General features: G+C 38.8%; 1 protein-coding gene across 2 annotated transcripts in view; it reads left to right on the top strand.

The window, feature by feature from the left end:
- The first annotated feature begins 2,473 nt into the window (after positions 1–2,473).
- The window catches only part of LOC147916025 (uncharacterized), a 48,749-nt gene continuing 28,766 nt past the window's right edge, over positions 2,474–22,456 (top strand). For both annotated transcript variants that reach the window (XR_015553594.1, XM_087436431.1), the window contains exon 1: positions 2,474–2,600. Coding sequence is in view for 1 of the 2 variants with exons in the window: in XM_087436431.1 (XP_087292557.1) it covers positions 2,491–2,600 (110 nt within the window). In the remaining variant the exon portion in view is untranslated. The remainder of the gene's footprint in view (positions 2,601–22,456) is intronic.

A 22,456-nucleotide genomic window follows, 5' to 3' on the forward strand; every position in this document is an offset into this window, starting at 1 on the left:
TTGAATTGTATATGCTATCCAAGGTGGCCAAATGTATAGCTATGGCAATCAACAGAAGCGAAAATTCAAAGGATTCTACTTCTGAATCAGGTGAAGGAAAGGTTGTTATCACATGGGATTAAGATTAAATGTTTACAAATCCAAGTAATAATGTCTTTGATAGTCTGGAATAACCTCTACTGAAAGGGTAAAAATGCCTGAGGCAAAGATTATAAATGGCTCATTGGTGTCTGTGGCATTTAGACCCTTGGTTGACCAACTATAGCCCATGATCCAAATGTGGCCTATGACCTGTTTTTCTGCTGACACTGGAGCTAAGAATGTTTTGTACATTTCTAAAGGGTCCCTAAAAAAATTTAAATTAGGGCCAGCTCCAGTGGCCTAGTGTTTAAGTTCCGTGCACTCCGCTTCAGTGGCCCGGGTTTGGTTCCTGGGTGCAGACCTACACCACTCGTCTGTCAGTGGCCATGCACTGGTGGCAGCTCACATACAAAAAGAGGAAAAGAATTTTAAATTAAAACACCATAGAAACTTATACAATGTTATAAACCAATGTTACTGTAATAAAAATAAAATAAAGTGTTCAAGTAAAAAAAAAAAAACACACAGTAGAATATGCAGCAAAGACTATGTGCAGAAATTCTTACAGAAGAAGTAGTCATCAACCCTGGTTAAGACCAAGGAAGGAAGAGTGGAGGACAAGCTATGTTGTTAATTAATTCATTTAAGCCGTTATTGATGGCACTGCTATGTATAGGGTCATAGAAGTTAATAGATGAGATCCGTTTTCTCTGGGACCTCAAAATCTAATTGAGGAGAGAGACATGAAAAAGCTGTTGTACATTTTGACACAGGCAGTGGTCAAGTGAAGTACAGGCTGCAATGAGAGAAGGCAAAATGCAACACAAGATGGGGGTGAAGGACCGTAACACGGGGTAAGGGAGAGCATTCAGCAAGAAGTGATCCCTTGCACTGAGCGAGTAGACTTCATACTAAAGTACAGATAAGCCAATTAAATAGAGCTCTTTTACAAGTTAGTTTTAACAGTATCATCTGGAGATAGATAAACATTACATATATATAACATACATCCCATAGACATGCATTAACGTACAGACACAGAGACCCTATATTCCAAAATTTCAGCCATGAATCAAATATAACAATACAAAACTCACTAGTTTATAAATAACAGTTGAATTCAATTTGTGTTTCTGGCAGATGGAACAAGTAAAGGTTACTCACTCAAATGGCTAAAGCTTTTTACTATTTGTGGAGAAAACTTTTAACATTTGTATTTGCCCTTTACTCTGCTTTTGAGTCCCTCTAGTGAATTTTTCATTTCCAGTATTGTACTCTTCATTTCTGATTGGTTCTTTTATATATCTTCCATTTCTTGTTGACATTCTCACTGAGTTCATCCATTCTTCTCCCAAGACCAGTGAGCATCCTTAACACTCTTTGTTTGAACTCTCTGTCGGGTAGGTTTCTCATTTCTGTTTCACTTAGTTCTTTTTCTGGGGTTTTGTCCTGTTCCCTTACTTGGAATGTATTCCTTTGCCTCCTCATTTTGCCTCTTTCCCTGTGCTTGTGTCTACGTATTAGGTAGGTCAGCTACGTCTCCTGCTCTTGGATAGGTGACCTTATATAAGTGATGCCTTAGGAGGCCTGGTAGTGTGCTTCCCTCAGTTCTGAATGTTCCAGGAGTGACCCCTATGTGGACTATGTGTGTCCTTCTGTTGTGACGTGTTTGCTCTCCCTGTAGGTGCCCAGGGAAGCTGAGTTATGCTCCTGGCCAGCTGTTGCAATGCTCAGCTGCTTGTAGTTGTTGTGGGCCCTTCAGTCTCCTTATCCAGTGTGGGGTGCCCCAGGACAGTTGGTTGTAAGTTCTAACAGCACATTCCTGTTACTGTATTTCTTGTAAGTGAGTAGGCCCCCAGTGTGGCAGGTTATTAGTCTCAGGGCCTTACAATTGCTATAAGCCTCCAGTCTTTAGGTCTTTTGTCAGCTCTCTGAGGATTGCAGCTGAGCGGGGCTGGCCTCAGGCATGGGAGCACCCAATTGTTTCAGGCTTTGGAAGGTGGGGCAAACCCCCTATGTGCGTCTTTGAGAAGCACAAGTCTTCTGCAGCTGACAAGCCCTGCCGCCCACAGGTCCACACACACAGTCAACACAGTCCTGCCCCATGTGCGCACCCCGACCTCCTGAAGTGGACCCAGTCTCTCCACGGCGGGAGCCCCACACACTCCGCCACCGCCCCACACTCTCCACCCGCTCCTTGTGCACGCCCTGCCCCACTGAAGTCGGCTCAGTTGCCAGGCTGCAGAGAATCCACTCACCAATCTCTGCAGGCCCACAAGTTGCCTGAGGGCTTGTTGTTGGGTGGGGCCAGTCTCTAGGGTGGGCTGCCTGCCCTGGCTGAGCTGGATTAAATCGGTGCTCTAGTGGGTGGGGCAGACCCTGGGCTAGCAGGCCTCAGGGAGAACTCCAATGGCGTCTGTGTCAGCACGCCCACACCAGGCCACAACAATGGCCGCTGCCAATGTCCCAGTCCCTGGAGAGGTCTCACCTCTCACCAAGATGCACTCAGGGCCTATCAGGTGAGTCTCTTTTCCCCAAAGGGCTGTGCATCTTTCTTTCTGGTGATTTTACGTTGCTTTCTGAAACGGGTGTGTTTGCGTGCGGGCCCTTTAAGAGCCGGTTTTAATTTCTTTGTAAACCGGCTTTTCTGGGGGTACTCCCCAATGTTTTAGTAGCAGGCAAAGTCAGATATTATGCCACTCGTCTCGATTGTGCTGGGTCCACAAAATGCCCACAGTGGGGGTGCTCCCCGGCTCAGGGTCCCGCGCCTCCAGGGAGGCTGCGTACCTGTGAGCTGCTCCCGGCGGCCGTGAAGCTGGCGGCTTGTGAAGGCGGCGTTTTTCTCTCCAGAAGGGAGTCTCTGCCTCTTCCACCTCAATCAGAATTGTCGTTTGTTGCAGGAGTTCCTCTTATCCAGTTTTCAGTTCTGTCTCAGGGGTAATTTTTCTACAGTAGTTGTACATTGGCTGTGTCCGTGGGAGGAGGTGAGTTCAGAGTCTGCCTACGCCGCCCTCTTGACTTCTCTCCTCTGTATTTGCCCTAGATGTGTAATCTTATGGAGGCTGTGGACTAGATTCTGGGCAAAGGAGCTTCTATTGCAGTATTTTAAAAAGTTGCTTTTTCCCTTTTTAAATTGTGAGCAGTGGTTTAGTTATCTCCCGGTGCTTATACATTTCAGACATGGTAAGATTTACATCTTCAAGGGACAGAGAAAGAATGTAAGTTTTCTCCTAGGAGTTTTGAGTTATATTTTTCTATTATCAGAAGTTTAGGGCCATTACTATTTAAAATTTTCCTTTGTGTTAGAGGTTGGACAGTATGGGGCGCTTTACTTGTTTCACTGTCAATCATCACTACATTCTCCCCTTCACTCTCTCCACTTCCCCAGGGATCCCACCTCTTAGCATGCTCATCAGGCTTTGTCATAAGCATTTGGACCTTCAACATCAGTAGCTTGCACCCTCCTAGCATTGTAAAACAGCATACTAAGATCTCCAACTTACTATCCTGCTCTCCCACCTTGTCTGCTAGCCCTGAAGCTAGCAGAGCAGTAGACAACCACACGTCCTTCTCTAACCTCAGCTCTTCTTCCAACTTTCTAACTCAAGCTTCAGCCTCTACTTGGGCGTCAATGGCCAGCCCACTGCAGCAGCCATTCGTTTCCTTTCTTTGCTGCAGCATGCTGTGTGCAATTGCTTATACAAACACATTAAACCAGCCAGTGTTTTGGGGGGGTCACCATACTTAGGCAGTGGTCCACGAGCATCTAACATATAGGCCACCCCTGCCCACATAGAGCTCGATAGCCAATCCAGGATTTCCCCAATAAATGCCTGCTTCCCAAGACCCATTTCTTTGGTCTCCTGGCTGGCTCATCAATTGTTGATTCACAACCTCAGGAGCTTCCCAGATGAAATCTGAAACTGGCCCCTGTATACAAAAGGCAGGGAGAGACTTAAAAAAGAGGCGGACCACTCTAGATTGGTAGGTGGAAGGTTTAATAAGCAAAGGGACTTACATACGAGGCTTGTCTTGGAGGGCCGTGAGATGAGTAGATCTCTGGACCCACTTGCAAAAATCTTAAAAGTTTATATGGAGGCCTTAATGGGGTTCAGTCACATACAGTCCAGATGGTCTCAACAACACCTTACTCTCTCAAGGTACTTCGTTGAAGAGGCTGCTACTATGGGAATAGTAGGTGGAACATACATTCCAAGGACAGGGGAGGAGGTAAGGAGCCTTTAATTGCCTGGGTCCATCTTGCAGGTCAACCAGCAGTCATGTCCTCTCGATGATCTTCTCCAACATTACCAAAATCCTATTACTCAGAAATAGAGCCAAAATAGAAACATTTTTATTCCTTGGCGAATGCCATTCCAAATATTTCTCTATTTAGACACACTTATAAATAGATATATAAATAAATAGAATGACAAACTGATACAAATGATTTTACACAAATGGGATTCTATACCATACCACATTATTTTTATTTTCAGAATATTTAATATTTAATGGAATAAAATGAAGCAGAAGTAAAATTATAGGATAAGTAAACTTTACTTAAAAATTCCATCACAAGAGATTTTAGTCCTAAAACAGAGTTCTAAGTTAAAAACAGCAACAATAACAACAACAACAAAACATAAGAAGATAAAGTAAGGTAAGAGTTTGTGATTGCTTTTTCTGCGACTTGACTTTAAATAGTCTCTTGAAATTCTTATTTAATAGAAGACATTATATTTTTACCTCTATTCCGTAGGATATTTTTCGTTATGTGACAAAGTTTGCATTGCCAATGCTTTAAAAAGTCATTCTCCCTTTACCTATAGTTTACACAAATTTTTTTCTATTTTAATTTTATTTCCATATTTATAGAGTTTGTTACCAGCATCATTCATTTTACTAAATCTTCATATTCTTTGATCCCTTATTTTAATTTCTGTCTAGGTTGACTAGCTCTTCTTATTCAGTAAGATTTTAAAGTAAAGCTCGTGGGTGTTTTATTCCATTACATTTGCAAGAACACATGACTGGTTTCAGAATTCTGAGGTCGTATTTCTCTCTGTCAGAATTTTGTAGTCATTGCCTCATTGCCTTTTGGCATTCAGTGTTCCTGTGGAGAGTTCTCCAGCCCAGAGGCATCAATTTTGGCTGTTTCTTCTAAGAATATGCTAGACTTCCAACTCTTCTTACTGAATGTTTACTTAAGCAATTGTATTTCTTAATTTTCAAAAACTCTTGTTTTATTTTACATAGATTCTTCTACCTTTGAGCTGTATAGACGCCAGAGATTTTTCTCTCTCAAGATAAATGCATATAATTTTTTGAAATTTCTTCTGTTCTTTATATTACGTCTTTTCTTATAAATTTATTTATAATTATTAATGTTATTGTCAAATGTTGTTTGTCTATTCATATTTAAGAGAGGGGAACCACAATGCTTATTGGAGGTAGTCTATGTGGGAGGTTTTATGTCTGCTGGTGAATTTCTCTTTGGCTGGAGAAGTTACCAGATGGCTTTAAAATTTGATAACCATAAATGTTAGTATTTTGGCATTTCAGCTTTAGCGTGGAGATATAATATTGACCACCAGCATATGGAAGTTATGAGGGTGGATTACAATTAACGTCATTACACAGAGTAACTTTTCTGTTTTGCAGCCTAACACCTTACTCCCGTGCTTCGTGAATTGTGCCCCCAAACCTGGTACTTCCCTTATTAACTTCCTCCAGAGAACAAATATCTAACCCTATGCTCTGGTTCTGCAAAGTATAGGCACTTGACTTCTTGAGATGTGAGTGGGAAACAGAAGACATTTTTGCTCCTTAGGTGGACTTGCACAGCAACACCACTAACTACAGTAGTGCTAGGGCCTCATTCCCAAGCTTTGTTGGTTCTGCAGGGCTTTCTTACTTGTTTCTTGCTGGTATCTGAGGATATTTGAGATTGATTATCCTCTGATTGGCTAAATTAATTAAGATTTTTCTCATCAGGTTTCTTCACTTATAAAGTGGAGATTGAGTCTTCAGCTACTTTTTGCTGTGACTTCTTGTGCTTCCTGTGGTTTTCGAGGGGAGAAGGAGGTCCAAAGTTCTTTGCCATCTTAGAGTTAGAAATCTTTATTTTATTTGTTCTGCTATTTTCCTCAGAAACATCAAATTTATAGTACATATTTCCTTTCTTGATTTGTTTTCCCTCTCCATTTTGTAGTTTGCGGGTAGGCAGAATTCTCAAATGACCTCCAAGATTCCCACTCCCCAGTATGCATGCCCTAATTAATCCCTCTCCTGGTGGTGGGCAGGACCTGTGAATATGGGATAGTTACATCCATAATTACACTAAGTTATATAGGACTCCTACTAGCTGACTGAGAGAGATTCTCCTGCTAGCTTTGAATAAGTAAACAGCCAGGTTGTGAGAGGACAGCCTTTAAGAGCTGAGAGCTCTGGCCACTAGTCAGCCAGAAAACAGGCAGCTCTGTGTTACAGCTGTAAGGAACTGAATTCTGCCAACAACTGAAGAGAACCACAGCTCTGCCTGAACTTCGATTGCAACCTGGTGAGATCCTGAGCAGAGGACCCAGTTAATGCACGCCTGGACTCGCGACTCAAAGAAATAGTGATTTTTTTTGGTGTTGTTTTAAGCCACTACGTTTGTGGTAATTTGTTGTACAGCAACAGAAAATGAATATTTTTTACATTTGGGGTTTTTATTTGCTTTTTAATTTGGTACTATACCTCGTGTCAGGACTGTTTCCGATTGCATGTATTGTACTCTTTGTGGCTTTCTCATGTGAATTTCATTTTGATGGTTATAATATTCTATTTTTGTTATCTTAAATTTACTATTCTTCAATTATCTTATAACTTCTTCTTTTAAACCTTACCTCTTTTTTCTTCAAGTTTAAATTGGTATGGTAATATCTTTTATTTCTTTACAAGCATGAGGGGGGATTTGTGTAAATTTTTCTTTTGTTTCCCAAGTTATTTCCTTTTGGAATACATGCTCTTCATTAACCTACTGATTATGTTCCTTTGCTCATCACCACTATTACCAATCTCTCCTCTCCTGCCCCCTGTCCACCCCATCCACAGTTTTTCAGAATGCGTTTTCTGACTTCTCTCTGATTTTGCCTATCTTTAAATGGAATCAACTATTTAATTAAAAACAACGTCTGAAGTGGTAGGAAATTGAGTTGAGGAAGTCCAGAGCTTTAATTCAAGTTTTGCTCATCTTTGTGGTTTTGCTTGTTTTTCTGTTAGTTTTCATCAGTACGAAAATAATCTTGCCAAATCTATTTTATTCTCTCCCGTGAATGTACATCTCATCTAAATTTTGGCATTCAATTGTTTAATACATCCTACTTACAACCAAAAAGATTTGTTGCTATGGAATAAAAGTACTGTGAATTGTCCTGTTTATATTGCTTGGATACTATTATTCCCTCCATCTGGAGGCCTCCAGTACAATGGCTGCATTAACAGTACTTAAAATAAGGTGCTCTTGTGAATTTTCTTTCTGTCTTTATCTCATATAAAGAGGTAAACCTTTGAAGCATTTGAAGATTTCATACAAAAAATTCTGAAGGACAGGGGCTGGCCTGGTGGCGTAGTGGCTAAGTTTGAGCACTCTGCTTTTGGGGCCTGGGTTTCACTGGTTCGGATCCCAGGCTCGGACCTTCACACTGCTCATCAAGCCATGCTGTGGCGGTGTCCCACATACAAAATAGAGGAAGACTGGCACAGATGTGAGCTCAGGGCCAATCTTCCTCACCAAAAAAAAAATTCTGAAGGACAAATTTTTTCTTATTTCCTTGAGCACACTGATTCATCATTTTAGCTGATCTCTGAAGGAATCCATGAAAAAGTACTTGTTATTATTTTTACCCACAGCAGCATAATTTAAATTCTAGTTATATAGGCTCGTAAAACAAATTTGTATAACCACAATGGGAAATAATCTTCCCAATGGTATAGCTAAACTAATAAAGCAATTATGACAGGGATGAGCAATTATAGTCTAAGCAATGTAAACTCAATTCACATCTTTAAAACTACAGAGGCGAGAGGAATGCAGAACGTAGATATGATCAGAGGAATAGGAGGTTACTGGGAGTCATGTTTCCATAATCTCCTACAGATAGACATTATCTACCCGCTTTCCCAGGAGGTGGAAATGCCTCTGTGGAAATGCCTTCTTTCTAACTCATCGTCATGAAAGATTTAACAATATTTTATGCAAAAAATACTGTGCTCTTTTAAAAGGTAGTAAAAAAAAAATTCTGAGACAGAGAGTATGTGCTTCAGCAATATTTACAAATGATTTATAGATTTATTTACATAAAATCTAATCTGTGAATATTTTATGTTGCACTAGCTAAACTACAATTGCTTCCGTTCTATGTCAAGCACCAAGGTTTAATTCATTTAATAACTTTCAACAAACATTGAAGGACTCTTACGTTTCAGCGATAGTATTACTTGCTAGGGATACAAAGTGAATAAATCCCAGTCCCTGCTTACAAAGTACATAATCTTTAAGGCTCAAGACAATAGAATCACATAGTTGTACAGAATCATTTATTGATTCTTCCTTGAGAGCGGCCCTGTAGGCCACTGGTAGGCCACTAGATGCATGCCAGACCTGAAGCCTGCCCCTCAGGCTGAAGCTTCAGGACAAGTGGAGAGGCCTTCTTCACAGAAAGAGGAGGGGTGTGCCCCAGTCTGCTATCCGTTCAGTGCCCTGGGGGTGAGAGCCTGCTGAGAACTGTCTCCGATTGCTACAGTCTTGTGGCAACCACGAATGCAAGCCCCCCTGGCCACAGAGCCAGGCAATCAAGTGGTGTCCTCTGGGCAGCAGCCACAAAAACTGGGGAACTAGATGGAAAAAGCTGGGCACCAGAGTCATGTAAATCTCCCCTTCAGGGGGCACTAGCATTCAGGAGTGTGGCAGAGGGAGAGCTCGAAGATAGCATCCTCTGAGGTCTCTGGAAAGGATCATGATGAGCCCCTAGAGGAGTGTTTACTTAGAAGGCTTCCCCTCAGGCCGCAATCATGACAATTAGCTGACAGGCCTCCTTCACAGAATGACTGAGCTCCTGGGTCTGTTGCCTCTTGCTGTGCTCTGGGGGTGGCTGCTGTTTAAGAACTCTTTCTCCATTGGTTACAGTCCTGTGGGACCCATGAGCTTAAGCCCCACAGAGAGGCACTGTAGAGGTGTCCCATGGCAGTAGCCAGAAAAATCAGCACACCAGACAAGGGAACAAGCTCCTTTCTGGGTGACTCAGATTGTTACAGTCCCATGGGACCAGGAACGCAAGCTCTCCTGGCCCCCAAAGCCATGCGATGAAGTGTCCCCTGTGTGGCCACTGCAAAAATCAGGACACCAGACACCTATAAAAGCCACTTTCTGGGAGACACTGTTCACTGGAGCCTGGCAAAGGGAGAGCAGAGATGGTGTGGCGCCTGCCAGCCTCCATCCTGGAGTGTGCCAGCACTCCTAGGTGTGTGTGTTAAATTAGATGCCTGCCCCTCAGGCTGACGCTTTAATATAAGCAGGTGAGCCTCTTTCACTCTAAATCCGGGCGCCACGCTGCCTCTGAGCTGGGCGCTCCTGGTGAAGAGCCCTTTAAGAGCTGGTTTTCAGATCAATACAGTCTCGTGGGTCTTGGGCCATAGAGCCTCACTGGTTTTCAGAATTAAACGTTTGAGAGGCTTGTCTCTCAGGTGCAGATCTTAAAAGTTGAGGTAGCTAATGTGGAGTTTGAACCCATAACTCCTCATGGAGAAGCTCTGGGTTTTGAGCCCCTCGGATTGTGGGTCACAGCACTGGGGGTAGGGTTTGCGGCGAGATTGTATCCCAGTCTTTCCTACCCACCTCCATGTGGTTTTCCTCTCATTTGCCCAATATGTAGTCATCACTCAGCCAGGCTTTATGTGGTTTTCTTTTTTTACTTTTTGATGAGGAGGTTTGTCCCTGAGCTAAAATCTGTACCAATTTTCCTCTATTTTTTGTATGTGGGACGCTGCCACAGCATGGCTTGATGAGTGGTGTGTAGGTCTGCACACAGGATCCGAACCCCCGAACCCCAGGCACCTACACGGGGCGGTGAACTTAACCACTACGCCACCACAGGGCCAGCCCCTTTTAGGTTTTCTTAAGAGGAATTGTTCCACATGTAGCTGTATGTAGTGTGTCCCCGGGAAGAGGTGAGTTCAGGATTTTCCTATGTCACCCTCTTGAACCGTTCTCCAAAAATAAGTCATTATATAATATTATAAAAATCTAAAAAATGTGTTCGCTCAGAAAATTTTTGAGCAGTTTCATAATTTTAAAGTTAATGTATAATTACTTTTGTATTACTATGTTATTTGTAAACTTCTCACCCACAATATTAATTACCATAAATACGGTACATTCAAACAAACCTAAATCCGTGCTAATAATCTTTCTCTGCATAATTTAACGTACATAACTGGATGGGAAAAAGTTATTTTCAAAGCAGAGTCATAGATTATTAGAGCTGAAACAAATTCTGGAGATCAATCTGTGTAGTGCATTCTTCTGCTGCTGCTGAAGAAAAACAGCAGCTCAGGGAGTTATGCAATGAAATAAAGTGACAGACGAAGTAATGAGCATCTTGGAGTAACCCACTGAGCTCTTGGTTCATAGTTCACTGCTAGTTCCAAAATATCATGATGGCACCTAAAGCCAGGGACATTCAGTTTCTACCTAACCATACTAGACTTTCTTAATCTTACTGAGATGTCTCTTTTTAAAAACAAAGATACAATTTGTGTTTAAAATTTCAAATTAAAAAATAAAAATAAACATTGAGAAGAAGAAATCAATGTAGTGGAATTTTAGAAAGAAACATTATCTGTGAACATTTTTTATATATATGATTGATCACATGCTATCAATGGGAGAGTTAAACTTACATATTTTAGCATATTTTCCTATCCCAGAAAACATAAAGGATAAAGCTCTATTGTGTTCCTTTATTTTCACATATAAATAGATATTTTATGAAGCATTAAGCGGCAATTCCCTTTTATAAAATGATACCATATGTCCTACAGACAGAATTTTTCCCCACTGGAAATATGACTAGGATTCCAGAATTATGGAAGAATCATTCAATTATTCTTTTCCTCTAATTCAGGCCATTTACTTGAAAAAAATTTAGGACACAATTTTAAAGTTGGTAGTAGCCACTAAATTTTGGTAAAATAGTATTTCTTCTACCATATCTTCAATGCAAATATCTCAAACTAATTTCTTTCAGATCTATATTTTTCACAAAAAAGTTTTTTAGATTTTCCAAACATAATTCAATATATTCCTTTAAAGTATAAATTCCATAGTTTACTTTGGAATTGGGAAAATTACTATTATTGAAAGTCTTCTCATTTTTCTTTATAGATAATTTTGATACCACACAGAATGCAAATGTTACCAGTTTCTTAATTGATGTAAGTTATTACTTGGGATTCTTTATCACCTTAACTCTCAGCGTTTTTTTTTTTTTTTTTTTTTTGTGAGGAAGATCAGCCCTCAGCCAACATCCATGCCAATCCTCCTGTTTTTGCTGAGGAAGACTGGCCCTAGGCTAACATCTGTGCCCATCCTCCTCCACTTTATATGGGACATTGCCACAGCATGGCCTCACAAGCGGTGCGTCAGTGCATGCCCGGGATCTGAACCCGGGTCGCCAGCAGCAGAGCGTGCGCACTCAACCGCTATGCCACAGGGCCGGCCCCTCTCAGACTTTTCAATAATTTGATGATATAGTCTCATTTTATATAATCTCCTGTGATATAGAAATTTCACTATGCAGAAAATCTCCACTTTTATTTTTAATAATATTTGCTTAATATTTAACACAAACGCCTTTCAGTATGAGATGTCTACATGACATCATTGCTTGACACATACTAGATACTGATCACACAAAGAATTTGCACATCAGTCTTTACAATATATGAAGATATACTTAATTTTTTTAAAATTTTTTGCCACTGTCTTCAACTACTTGAAAGAAACCAACAAAAAAAGAACAAATGAGAAATTATGACAGTGCACTCTGTTGAATTTCCACAGTAATGAACCATGTGATGGTATTTGTTTCTTTATTAATAATATTAAGATCCTTTTATTTGCAAGTCACTGTAATAGGAAGGTAATATTCAAGGAAACAGTCTCTCCATCTTCAAAAATTTAATAGTTCTTTAACAAGAAAATGTATACATTTAAATAATCTGGATGTGTGTATAATATTGACTAATTCTTTGTGATTTTAGGCCAAATATAAATGGCCTGATAGTAAAAATTTTGACTTCCACTTTGCATGGTCTTTATTGAACTTATCCTCAATAATGGAAAAAAAGTGGATATGTCAAAACAACAACAGCAAAGTAAAATTCAGAGCTCGTCTCATTTTTGAATTACATTATAGTAGCAATAAAATTATATTCACATTTAACTAAAATATTTTAGTTTTATAGGTAATATCTAGTTTGTGACATACAATTATAAAATTTATTATCCATATTTTAGCAATTTGCTGCATATAGATAAAGTAAATACGACACGAATCTAGTAAACATGTCATCTTTATAAATTTTTCTGTTTTATTTGTTTCTTAACTCTATTTCTATTTAGCCCCTCATTCTACTAAAATGTTTTTTAGCTTTATTTTCTGCAGTTTATATATATATATATATATATATTTTTTTATTGATATTTTAATGGTTTCTAACATTGTGAAATTTTGGGTTGTACATTTTTGTTTGTCCATCACCACATATATGACTCCCTTCACCCCTTGTGCCCACCCCCCACCCCCACTGCCCGGGTAACCACAGTCCAGTTTTCTCTGTCCATGTGTTGGTTTATATTCCACATATGAGTGAGATCATACAGTGTTTGTCTTTCTCTTTCTGGCTTATTTCACTTAACATAATATGCTCCAGGCCCATCCATGTTGTTGCAAATGGGACGATTTTGTCTTTTTTTATGGCTGAGTAGTATTCCATTGTATATATATACCACATTTTCTTAATCCAATCGTCAGTCGAGGGACACTTAGGTTGCTTCCACTTCTTGGCTATGGTGAATAATGCTGCAATGAACATAGGGGTGCATAAGCCTCTTTGGATTGTTGATTTCAGGTGCGTTGGATAGATTCCCAGTAGTGGGATGGCTGGATCATAGGGCATCTCTATTTTTAATTCTTTGAGGAATCTCCATACCGTTTTCCATAGAGGCTGCACCAATTTGCATTCCCACCAGCTGTGTATGAGGGTTCCTGTTTCTCCACATCCTCTCCAACATTTGTTGTTTTTTGTCTTGGTGATTATAGCCATTCTAACGGGCGTGAGGTGGTATCTTAGTGTTGTTTTGATTTGCATTTCCCTGATGATTAGTGATGTTGAACATCTTTTCATGTGCCTATTGGCCATCTGTATATCTTCCTTGGAGAAGTGTCTGTTCATTTCCTCTGCCCATTTTTTGATCGGGTTGTTTGTTTTTTTGTTGTTCAATTGTGTGAGTTCTTTATATATTATGGAGATCAACCCCTTGTCAGATGTATGTTTTGCAAATATTCTCTCCCAGCTGGTTGGTTGTTTGTTCATCTTGATTCTGGTTTCATTTGTCTTATAAAAGCTCTTTAATCTGATAAAGTCCCACCTGTGTAGTTTGTCTTTAGTTTCCTACTCTGGGTAGGCATGTCATCCGAAAAGATTCCTTTAAAACCAATGTCAAATAGTGTGTTGCCTATATTTTCTTCTATGAGTTTTATAGTTTCAGGTCTCACCTTCAGGTCTTTGATCCATTTTGAGTTAATTTTTGTGAATGGCGATATCACATGGTCCACTTTCATTCTTTTGCATGTGGCTGTCCAGTTTTCCCAACACCATTTATTGAAGAGACTTTCCTTTCTCCATTGCATGTTCTTAGCACCTTTGTCGAAAATTAGCTGTCCGTATATGTGTGGTTTTATTTCTGGGCTTTCAATTCTGTTCCATTGATCTGTGTGTCTGTTTTTGTACCAGTACCATGCTGTTTTGATTACTATTGCTTTGTAGTATGTTTTGAAGTCAGGAATTGTGATGCCTCCTGCTTTGTTCTTTTTCTTTAGGATTTCTTTAGCTATTCGGGGTCTTTTGTTGCCCCATATAGATTTTAGTATTCTTTTTTCTATTTCTGTGAAGAATGTCATTGGGATTCTGATTGGGATTGCATTGAATCTGTAGATTGCTTTAGGTAATATAGACATTTTAACTATGTTTATTCTTCCAATCCACGTGCATGGGATATCTTTCCATTTCTTTATGTCATCGTGGATTTCCCTCAATAATGTCTTGTAGTTCTCATTGTATAGGTCCTTCACCTCCTTGGTAAGATTTATTCCTAGGTATTTTATTCTTTTTGATGCAATTGTAAATGGTATTATCTTTTTGAGCTCTCTTTCTGTTAGTTCATTATTAGCATATAGAAATGCAACTGATTTTTGTAGATTGATTTTGTACCCTGCAACTTTGCTGTAGTTGTTGATTGTTTCTAACAGTTTTCCAACAGACTCTTTAGGGTTTTCTATATATACAATCATGTCATCTGCAAATAGTGAGAGTTTCACTTCTTTGTTACCTATTGGATTCCTTTTATTCCTTTTTCTTGCCTAATTGCTCTGGCCAAAACCACCAGTACTATGTTGAACAGGAGTGGTGAGAGTGGGCAGCCCTGCCTCGTTCCTGTTCTCAGAGGAATGGCTTTCAGTCTTTCCCCGTTGAGTATGATGTTAGCTGTGGGTTTGTCATATATGGCCTTTATTATGTTGAGGTACTTTCCTTCTATTCCCATTTTATTGAGAGTTTTTATCATAAATGGATGTTGTATCTTGTCAAATGCCTTCTCTGCGTCTATTGAGATGATCATGTGGTTTTTATTCTTTGTTTTGTTGATGTGATGTATCACGTTGATTGATTTGCGGATGTTGAACCATCCCTGCGTCCCTGGTATAAATCCCACTTGATCATGGTGTATGATCTTTTTAATATATTGTTGTATTCGTTTGCCAATATTTTGTTGAGGATTTTTGCATCAATGTTCATCAGCGATATTGGCCTGTAATTTTCTTTCTTTGTATTGTCTTTGTCTGGTTTTGGTAACAGGGTGATGTTGGCCTCATAGAATGATTCAGGAAGTGTTCCATCTTCCTCTATTTTTTGGAATAGTTTGAGGAGGATGGGTATTTAATCTTCTTTGAATGTTTGGTAAAATTCACTGGAGAAGCCATCTGGTCCTGGACTTTTATTTTGTGGGAGGTTTTTGATTACTATTTCAATCTCTTTACTTGTTACTGGTCTATTCAGATTCTCCATTTCTTCTTGGTTCAATTTTGGGAGGTTGTATAAGTCTAAGAATTTATCCATTTCTTCTAGATTGCCCAATTTGTTGGCATATAATTTCTCATAGTATTCTCTTATAATCCTCTGTATTTCCATGGTATCCGTTGTAATTTCTCCTCTTTCATTTCTAATTTTATTTACTTGAGGCTTTTCTCTTTTTTTCTTAGTAAGTCTGGCTAAGGGTTTGTCAATTTTGTTTATCTTCTCAAAGAACCAACTCTTTGTTTCATTAATCCTTTCTACTGTTTTTTTGGTCTCAATATCATTTATTTCTGCTCTGATTTTTATTATTTCTCTCCTTCTGCTGACTTTGGGCTTTGTTTGTTCTTCTTTTTCTAGTTCTGTTAGGTGTAATTTAAGGTTGCCTATTAGGGCTTTTTCTTGTTTGTTAAGGTGGGCTTGTATCGCTATGAGTTTCCCTCTCAGGACCGCTTTTGCTGCATCCCATATGGTTTGATATGGCATGTTATCATTTTCGTTTGTTTCCAGATAGTTTTTGATTTCTCCTTTAATTTCATCAATGATCCATTGGTTGTTCAGTAGCATGTTGTTTAATCTCCACATTTTTGTCATTTTCCCAGTTTTTTTTTCCTGGTTCATTTCCAGTTTCATAGCCTTATGGTCTGAAAAGATGCTTGTTATGATTTCAATCTTCTTAAATTTATTGAGGTTTGCTTTGTTTCCCAACATATGGTCTATCCTAGAGAATGTTCCATGCGCGCTTGAGAAGAATGTGTAGTCAGCTGTTTTTGGGTGGAGTGCTCTGTATATGTCTACTAGGTCCATCTCGTCCAGTTTTTCATTTAAGTCTAATATTTCTTTATTAACTTTTTGTCTGGATGATCTATCCATTGCTGTAAGTGGGGTGTTAAGATCCCCTACTATTATTGTGTTGTTGTTGATTTCTCCTTTTAGGTTTGTTAATAGTTGTTTTATGTACATTGGTGCTCCTATGTTGGGTGCATATATATTTATAAGTGATATGTCTTCTTGATGGAGTGTCCCTTTTATCATTATATATTTCCCTTCTTTGTCTTTCTTAACCTGTTTTATCTTGAAGTCTACTTTGTCTGATATGAGTATGGCAACACCTGCTTTCTTTTGTTTGCCATTAGCTTGGAGTATTGTCTTCCATCCTTTCACTCTGAGCCTGTGCTTGTCTTTAGTGCTAAGATGTGTTTCCTGAAGGCAGCATATTGTTGGGTCTTGCTTTTTAATTCATCCTACCACTCTGTATCTTTTGATTGGAGAGTTCAATCCATTTACATTTAGGGTAATTATTGATATATGAGGGCTGAATGTTGCTGTTTTGTCACTTATTTTTGGGTTCTTTTGCATTTCCTTTGTTTCTTGTCCCATTTGTTTTGGACTGCCAATTCAGTTTGGTTGTTCTGTCTTATGATTCTTCTAGTTTTCTCTTTGTTTATCATATGTGGTTTTGCTTTGATTATTTGTTTAGTGGTTACCTTGAGGTTTGGGCAAAAAATCTTGTGTATGAGATAGTCCATTATCTGATAGCCTCCTATTTCCTTATACTAAGTCAATTCAGTCACTTTCCTCTTCCCCTTCTAAGTTGCTCTTGTTATACCTTATTCTATCTTGTGTTGTGGCTGTGTGTTTACAGTGATGAGGTTAAATTTATTTTTGGTGAATTTCTTCCTTTGATCTTTGAGTTTAGTATTTAAGTGGTTGCTAACCTATTCCGGTAAAGATCTACTATTTCTCTGATTTTGTCTACCTACTTTTCTTCTTACTCCAAGCTTTGTGTTCCCTTTCTCTTCTTTTTTTCAGGCCTGAGGGCCTTCTTGAGTATTTCTTGTAGTGGGGGTCTCGTGGCCATGAACTCCCTTAGCTTTTGTTTATCTGGGAGAGTTATTATTTCTCCATCATATTTGAAGGATATTTTTGCTGGATAGAGTATTCTTGGCTGAAAGTTTTTGTCTTTTAGTATTTTGAATATATCATTCCAGTCTCTTCTAGCCTGAAAAGTTTCTGTTGAGAAATCCGCTGAGAGCCTGATGGGAGTTCCTTTGTACGTTATTTTTTGTTTTTGTCTAGCTGCCCTTAATATTGTTTCTTTGTCGTTGACCCTGGCTAGCCTTACCACTAGGTGTCGTGGTGAAGGCCTTTGTCTGTTAATATATATAGGTGTCCTGTTGGCTTCACTTACTGGTATTTCCTGCTCCTTCCCCAGATTTGGGAAATTTTCAGCTATTATTTCCTTGAATAGGCTCTCTGTTCCTCTTTCCCTCTCCTCTCCCTCAAGAATACCTATAATTCTCATGTTACATTTTCTAATAGAGTCAGATATTTCTCAGAGTCTTTCTTCATTTCTTTTTAGTCTTAGTTCTCTCTCTTCTTCCATCTGGAGTATATCTGTATTCCTATCCTCTAAAGTACTAATTCTTTCCTCCATATTGTCAGCTCTGTTCTTTAAAGATTCCAGATTCTCCTTTATCTCCTCCATTGTGTTCTTCATCTCCATCAGCACTGATTGGTTTTTCTTTATGATTTCAATCTCTTTTGTGAAGAAACTCCTAATCTCATTGAATTGTTTATCTGTGTTGTCTCGTATTTCGTTGAGTGTTTTTATGATAGCTATTTTGAAATCTCTGTCATTTAGTTTATGGATTTCTGTGTCTTCGGGGTTGATTTCTGGGTGCTCGTCATTTTGTTTCTGGTCTGGTGATTTCATATATTTTTGCATTGTGGTTCCTGTGTTGGTTTTGATTTTCCTCATCCTGGAAGTCTCTGGTTGCAATTTCCACCTGCCGCCACTGTCTGGTGGTAAAGGGCTGTGTAGTCTAAGCCCCCTGCGCTCTTCCCCAGTTTTTCTGATGCGATCCGCAGTTTTTTTTTTTTTTCCCCGCTGTAATCCACGGGTCCAGTCCAGTTTGTTCAGGTCTGCCTCGGATCGCTAGGTCTGGTCGAGCTGCAGACTCTGGGTTGCGGGGAGGGGGGAGCTCTCTCTTTTGCCCTCTGGGTCCCTGACGTGGGGGGCTTCTCGTTTGCCCCTCTTTATCCGCTCTCTGGGGTGCTCAGATGTTGATGGTAGCCCTGTGGCTCCTCTGAGTCCTCTGTGCGGGAGTTTCCCACTGGCTGAGAGAGCCCGAAGAGCTACAGTTTTCCCGCTGAGGGCCGCCCCTCCCCCCTCTCTGGGAGCCGCGCAGACCGGGATCGCTGATCTGATGGGGAGGGAGCGGAGTTCTCCTTACCTCTCCCCACTTCCTCCGGGGGCCCAGCACGTTCCGCTCTCAGATGTGCGGCAGTGTGGATCCCTCCGCTCTAGGTTTTCACTGTCTGGGATTCCGTTGTTGGTCTGTGGCTGTTGCTTTTGTTGTATCTTGTGGGGGAAGAATTCACGGGAAAGCTCACTCCGCCATGATGCTCCACGAGGTTATATATTTTTAAGGTAGATTTTGCTTATGGAAATATGAAAGAAAAGATTTTTTGAGGCACTCTGCACAAATATTTTTCAATACTTTTTTTTTTATCTTGCAAGAAATAAAAGAAATCACCAGGGACAAAAATAATTATGATTTGAAACTGGAGTGAGAAGTAAGCATATATAAAATCAGGGAGGTGGACTGAAAACAAATACCTATTATCACCATTAAATCTGGAAAACAAGCCTTTAGATAGCTGTAAATTAGGGGAGCTGTAGCTGAAAATCCCAGATTAATCCAGGGACACTGGAAAAGAGTAAAACATTTTAGTTCAGTTGTGACCTCTGTTTACGAGTTACAGTCAATTCAGGCTCTGATATTTTCCACATATTAAAGACAGAGAGAGATTTTATATTTAAATTTATATTGAATAACATATTTAAACAGGCAAGGTATTTTCAGAGAAATAAGAACAAACGAATCAAAACAAGCAAAATTAAAAACAAATGACCAATAGTTTTAGATAAGTAAAGGACATCAGAGTTTGGAATAATCAGAAACTAATTAAAATAAATATTAACATATTTAAAGAAATAAATATGATGATAAAAATGTGAGAATGCAAGAAAGTTATTGAAAAAACAAAATAGAATTTTAAAAGTAGACATACAAATTTAGAAATGTAAAGGTATTTTAATAATAAAATCTGAATGACATAACAGGAAAGTAATAGAAAAAAGAACCCAGTGGAAACAAAATCTGGTTCTTTGAAAAAATCAATGAAAGTGATAAATCTCTAGTTAGGCTAACCAAGAGGAAAAGAGAGAAGACACAAATGACCGATATCAGAAATGAAAGACTGAGCATTACTAGTGATTCCATGGGTTATAAAAGATAATAAATGTATCATAAAGGATAATAAAAGATAATAAAAATACTGTGAACAAAACTGTCCTCATAAATTCTATAATAGAGACGAAATGGATCAATTATTTGAGAGACGCAAACTACCAAAACTCATACCAAGAGGAATAGATTCTTTGGAGACATAAGTTTGAATCAATTAAGAGCCTTCCAAAAAAGAAAAACTGAAAATCAGATGGTTTCACTGGTGAACTGCTTTGGTCTGAATGTTTGTGTCCCTGAAAAATTCGTACATTGACACCTAAACCCCAAAATAATAGAATAATTTTAATAGGGAATGTGATCTTTGAAGTGACTAGATAGTTGCTCCAAAGGCAATGATTTAAAACAGAAAGGCATTCCCTATATTTAATTGGAAAATTTAAGAATAGTTGGCCTCCAATGTGAAAAGAAATAGCAGCTAACATTTGTATAGCACTTATTATGGACCAGTTGTGATTCAAAGTATTTTACGTATACTATAACTCATTCATCCTAATAATTATCACAGGAGGTAGGTGACTATAATTATCCTTGTTTTACAAATGAGGAAACTGAGGTACAGGGAAATTTCCCAATTCACACAATTAGGAAATGGCAGAGCTTAGAGGCAAACTTGGGCGGAGGCTCCCAAGTCCAAATTCTTAACTACCACAGAGAGGATAGGGTCTACACAGGAAGACAAAGCCAGTTAGGGAAAAGCAAGAAACTTACATCTTTACACATGCGAACTGATGTGTATAACTTCTGGCTCCAGTATATTATTTTCTAGTAAGTTCACTGAAGAGAGTACATTATCTTTTTTGTCGCTTTTTTTTAATGGCCAGTGAACTTTGGCTTCTCAAGCAGAATTGTATGGATCGTTCACATTGACATTTTGTTAGGTATCTAAGTTTTATGGTAATCTGTGGTGTCTTACTTTCATGGTTCTTCTGGGTGTACATCATGCTTCTTGACCACAGAGAATTCTCTTTCATGTATTTGATAGTTGCTAAGTATTCATTAACTTACATTTAAAGTAACTTTCTGTCATTTTTCTGGCTTTTAGTGAGACATGGGCAAATCTAGCATGTGTTCAGTCTATCATCCAAAAAGCAGACATTAGGAAAATTGTTTTAAGCCCATAGAAAGCAGAGAATGTCTTTCTGTTGCCTTCACACAAGTGAATGACAACTTGGCAGGGCGTAAAATTCTTGGAACATAAAGTTTTTCTCTAAAATCTCTGTATATGTTCCTAAAATCTGGCATCTAATTTCCTGACCAATTTTTCATCCTTTATAAATAGTCTCTTTTCTTGGTGCTTGCAGTTTCTGTTTTCTTGATGTCAAGACATTCTTTGTGCTTTTTGTAGGTATCAAGTTTTCTCCATATTTATAAAAATCTATGCATTATTGATTGAAATAATGCTTGAAATGTTGACAAATAAGAGGTACATGTTAATATTTCCAAAATCGGCTGTATTTGTAGACATTTCTCCTTAACTTATAGTAGATTATTGGAAAATAAAAACTCATGAATATTATTGAAATATCAGTTATGTATTTAGATACATTGTCAATATAACATAAATAGACCCAGTTCATGCTATTTCATATTTTTACCTTTACTTATATATTTTTTTTTGCTGAGGAAGATTGGCCCTGGGCATGGCTTGACAAGCAGTACATCAGTGCGCCCGGGGATCCGAACCTGCGAACCCTGGGCCGCCAAAGTGGAGCACACGCACTTAACTGCTACACCACTGGGCCGGCCCCTTACCTTTACTTATATTTTTATGATATAACTATTGTCACTCAAACTTCTTGTTTGATTTTACCTGGTATATCATTGTTCCACTGTTTTTATTTAATTGTGTGAAAGTTTTCTTTCAGCTGTATCTACTGAAATCAGCATAGAGTTTCAGTTTAAGATTTCCTTTTTGACCAACTTTATCAAATGTTTCCAAGCTCTCTAGTCAGTGTAATAGGAACAGAATAGCAAAAAGCCAATATTACAGGAGTCAATAAGCAGTTAGATTTAGGTGTGTCAGATTAGTGACTGTTTTTTACTTAGGCTAAGAATAGGACTTTGTTAATTCTGAATTTGGCTTTCTGTAGATATTTCCTTAAATAGAAAAAATCCGTGCACAGTTAGCTTGTGTAAGTCCTTCCTGAATGATGATATAAGCTAAAACATAACAAGACTGTGGCAGAGCAAATTAAGCATGTTGGAATCAGCCAGATCATCTTTGTACAGACTGTATTAGTACCAGCCTTGCATTTCCATTAGGGACTCTGAGGAACCTTGAGAAAGTGAACTGGGACAAGCCAAACGTTTCTATTCTCTGTGGCCATACAGATTAGGCTGCATTTCTAGATTCTTGGTTAAATAAATTGGGATATAAATCTAATTTACAAATGGGCAATCTGTATCTGGCTTCATCCATGTTTTGGCCTAATTGTTCTCTTTACACCAGACATTCAGTCAAGAAAATTAGCCTATTTTTCTGGGCATGGAAAAAAAAAGTAAAAAAAACAAACACCATTTCCTCACCTCTCCACCTACCTCCTGTACTCACAATCCTACAGCACTTAGATCCCCTCGTAATCCAGGAATTCTTTGTCTCAAAGGTGATGTAAGTAACCGTGTATGTATGTGATGGCTTCCTCGAGACAATAGCTTTGCAGTAC

This window comes from Ceratotherium simum, chromosome 11 (assembly GCF_057802395.1).
Source record: "Ceratotherium simum simum isolate JZ-2026a chromosome 11, ASM5780239v1, whole genome shotgun sequence".
NCBI classification, from domain to species: domain Eukaryota; kingdom Metazoa; phylum Chordata; class Mammalia; order Perissodactyla; family Rhinocerotidae; genus Ceratotherium; species Ceratotherium simum.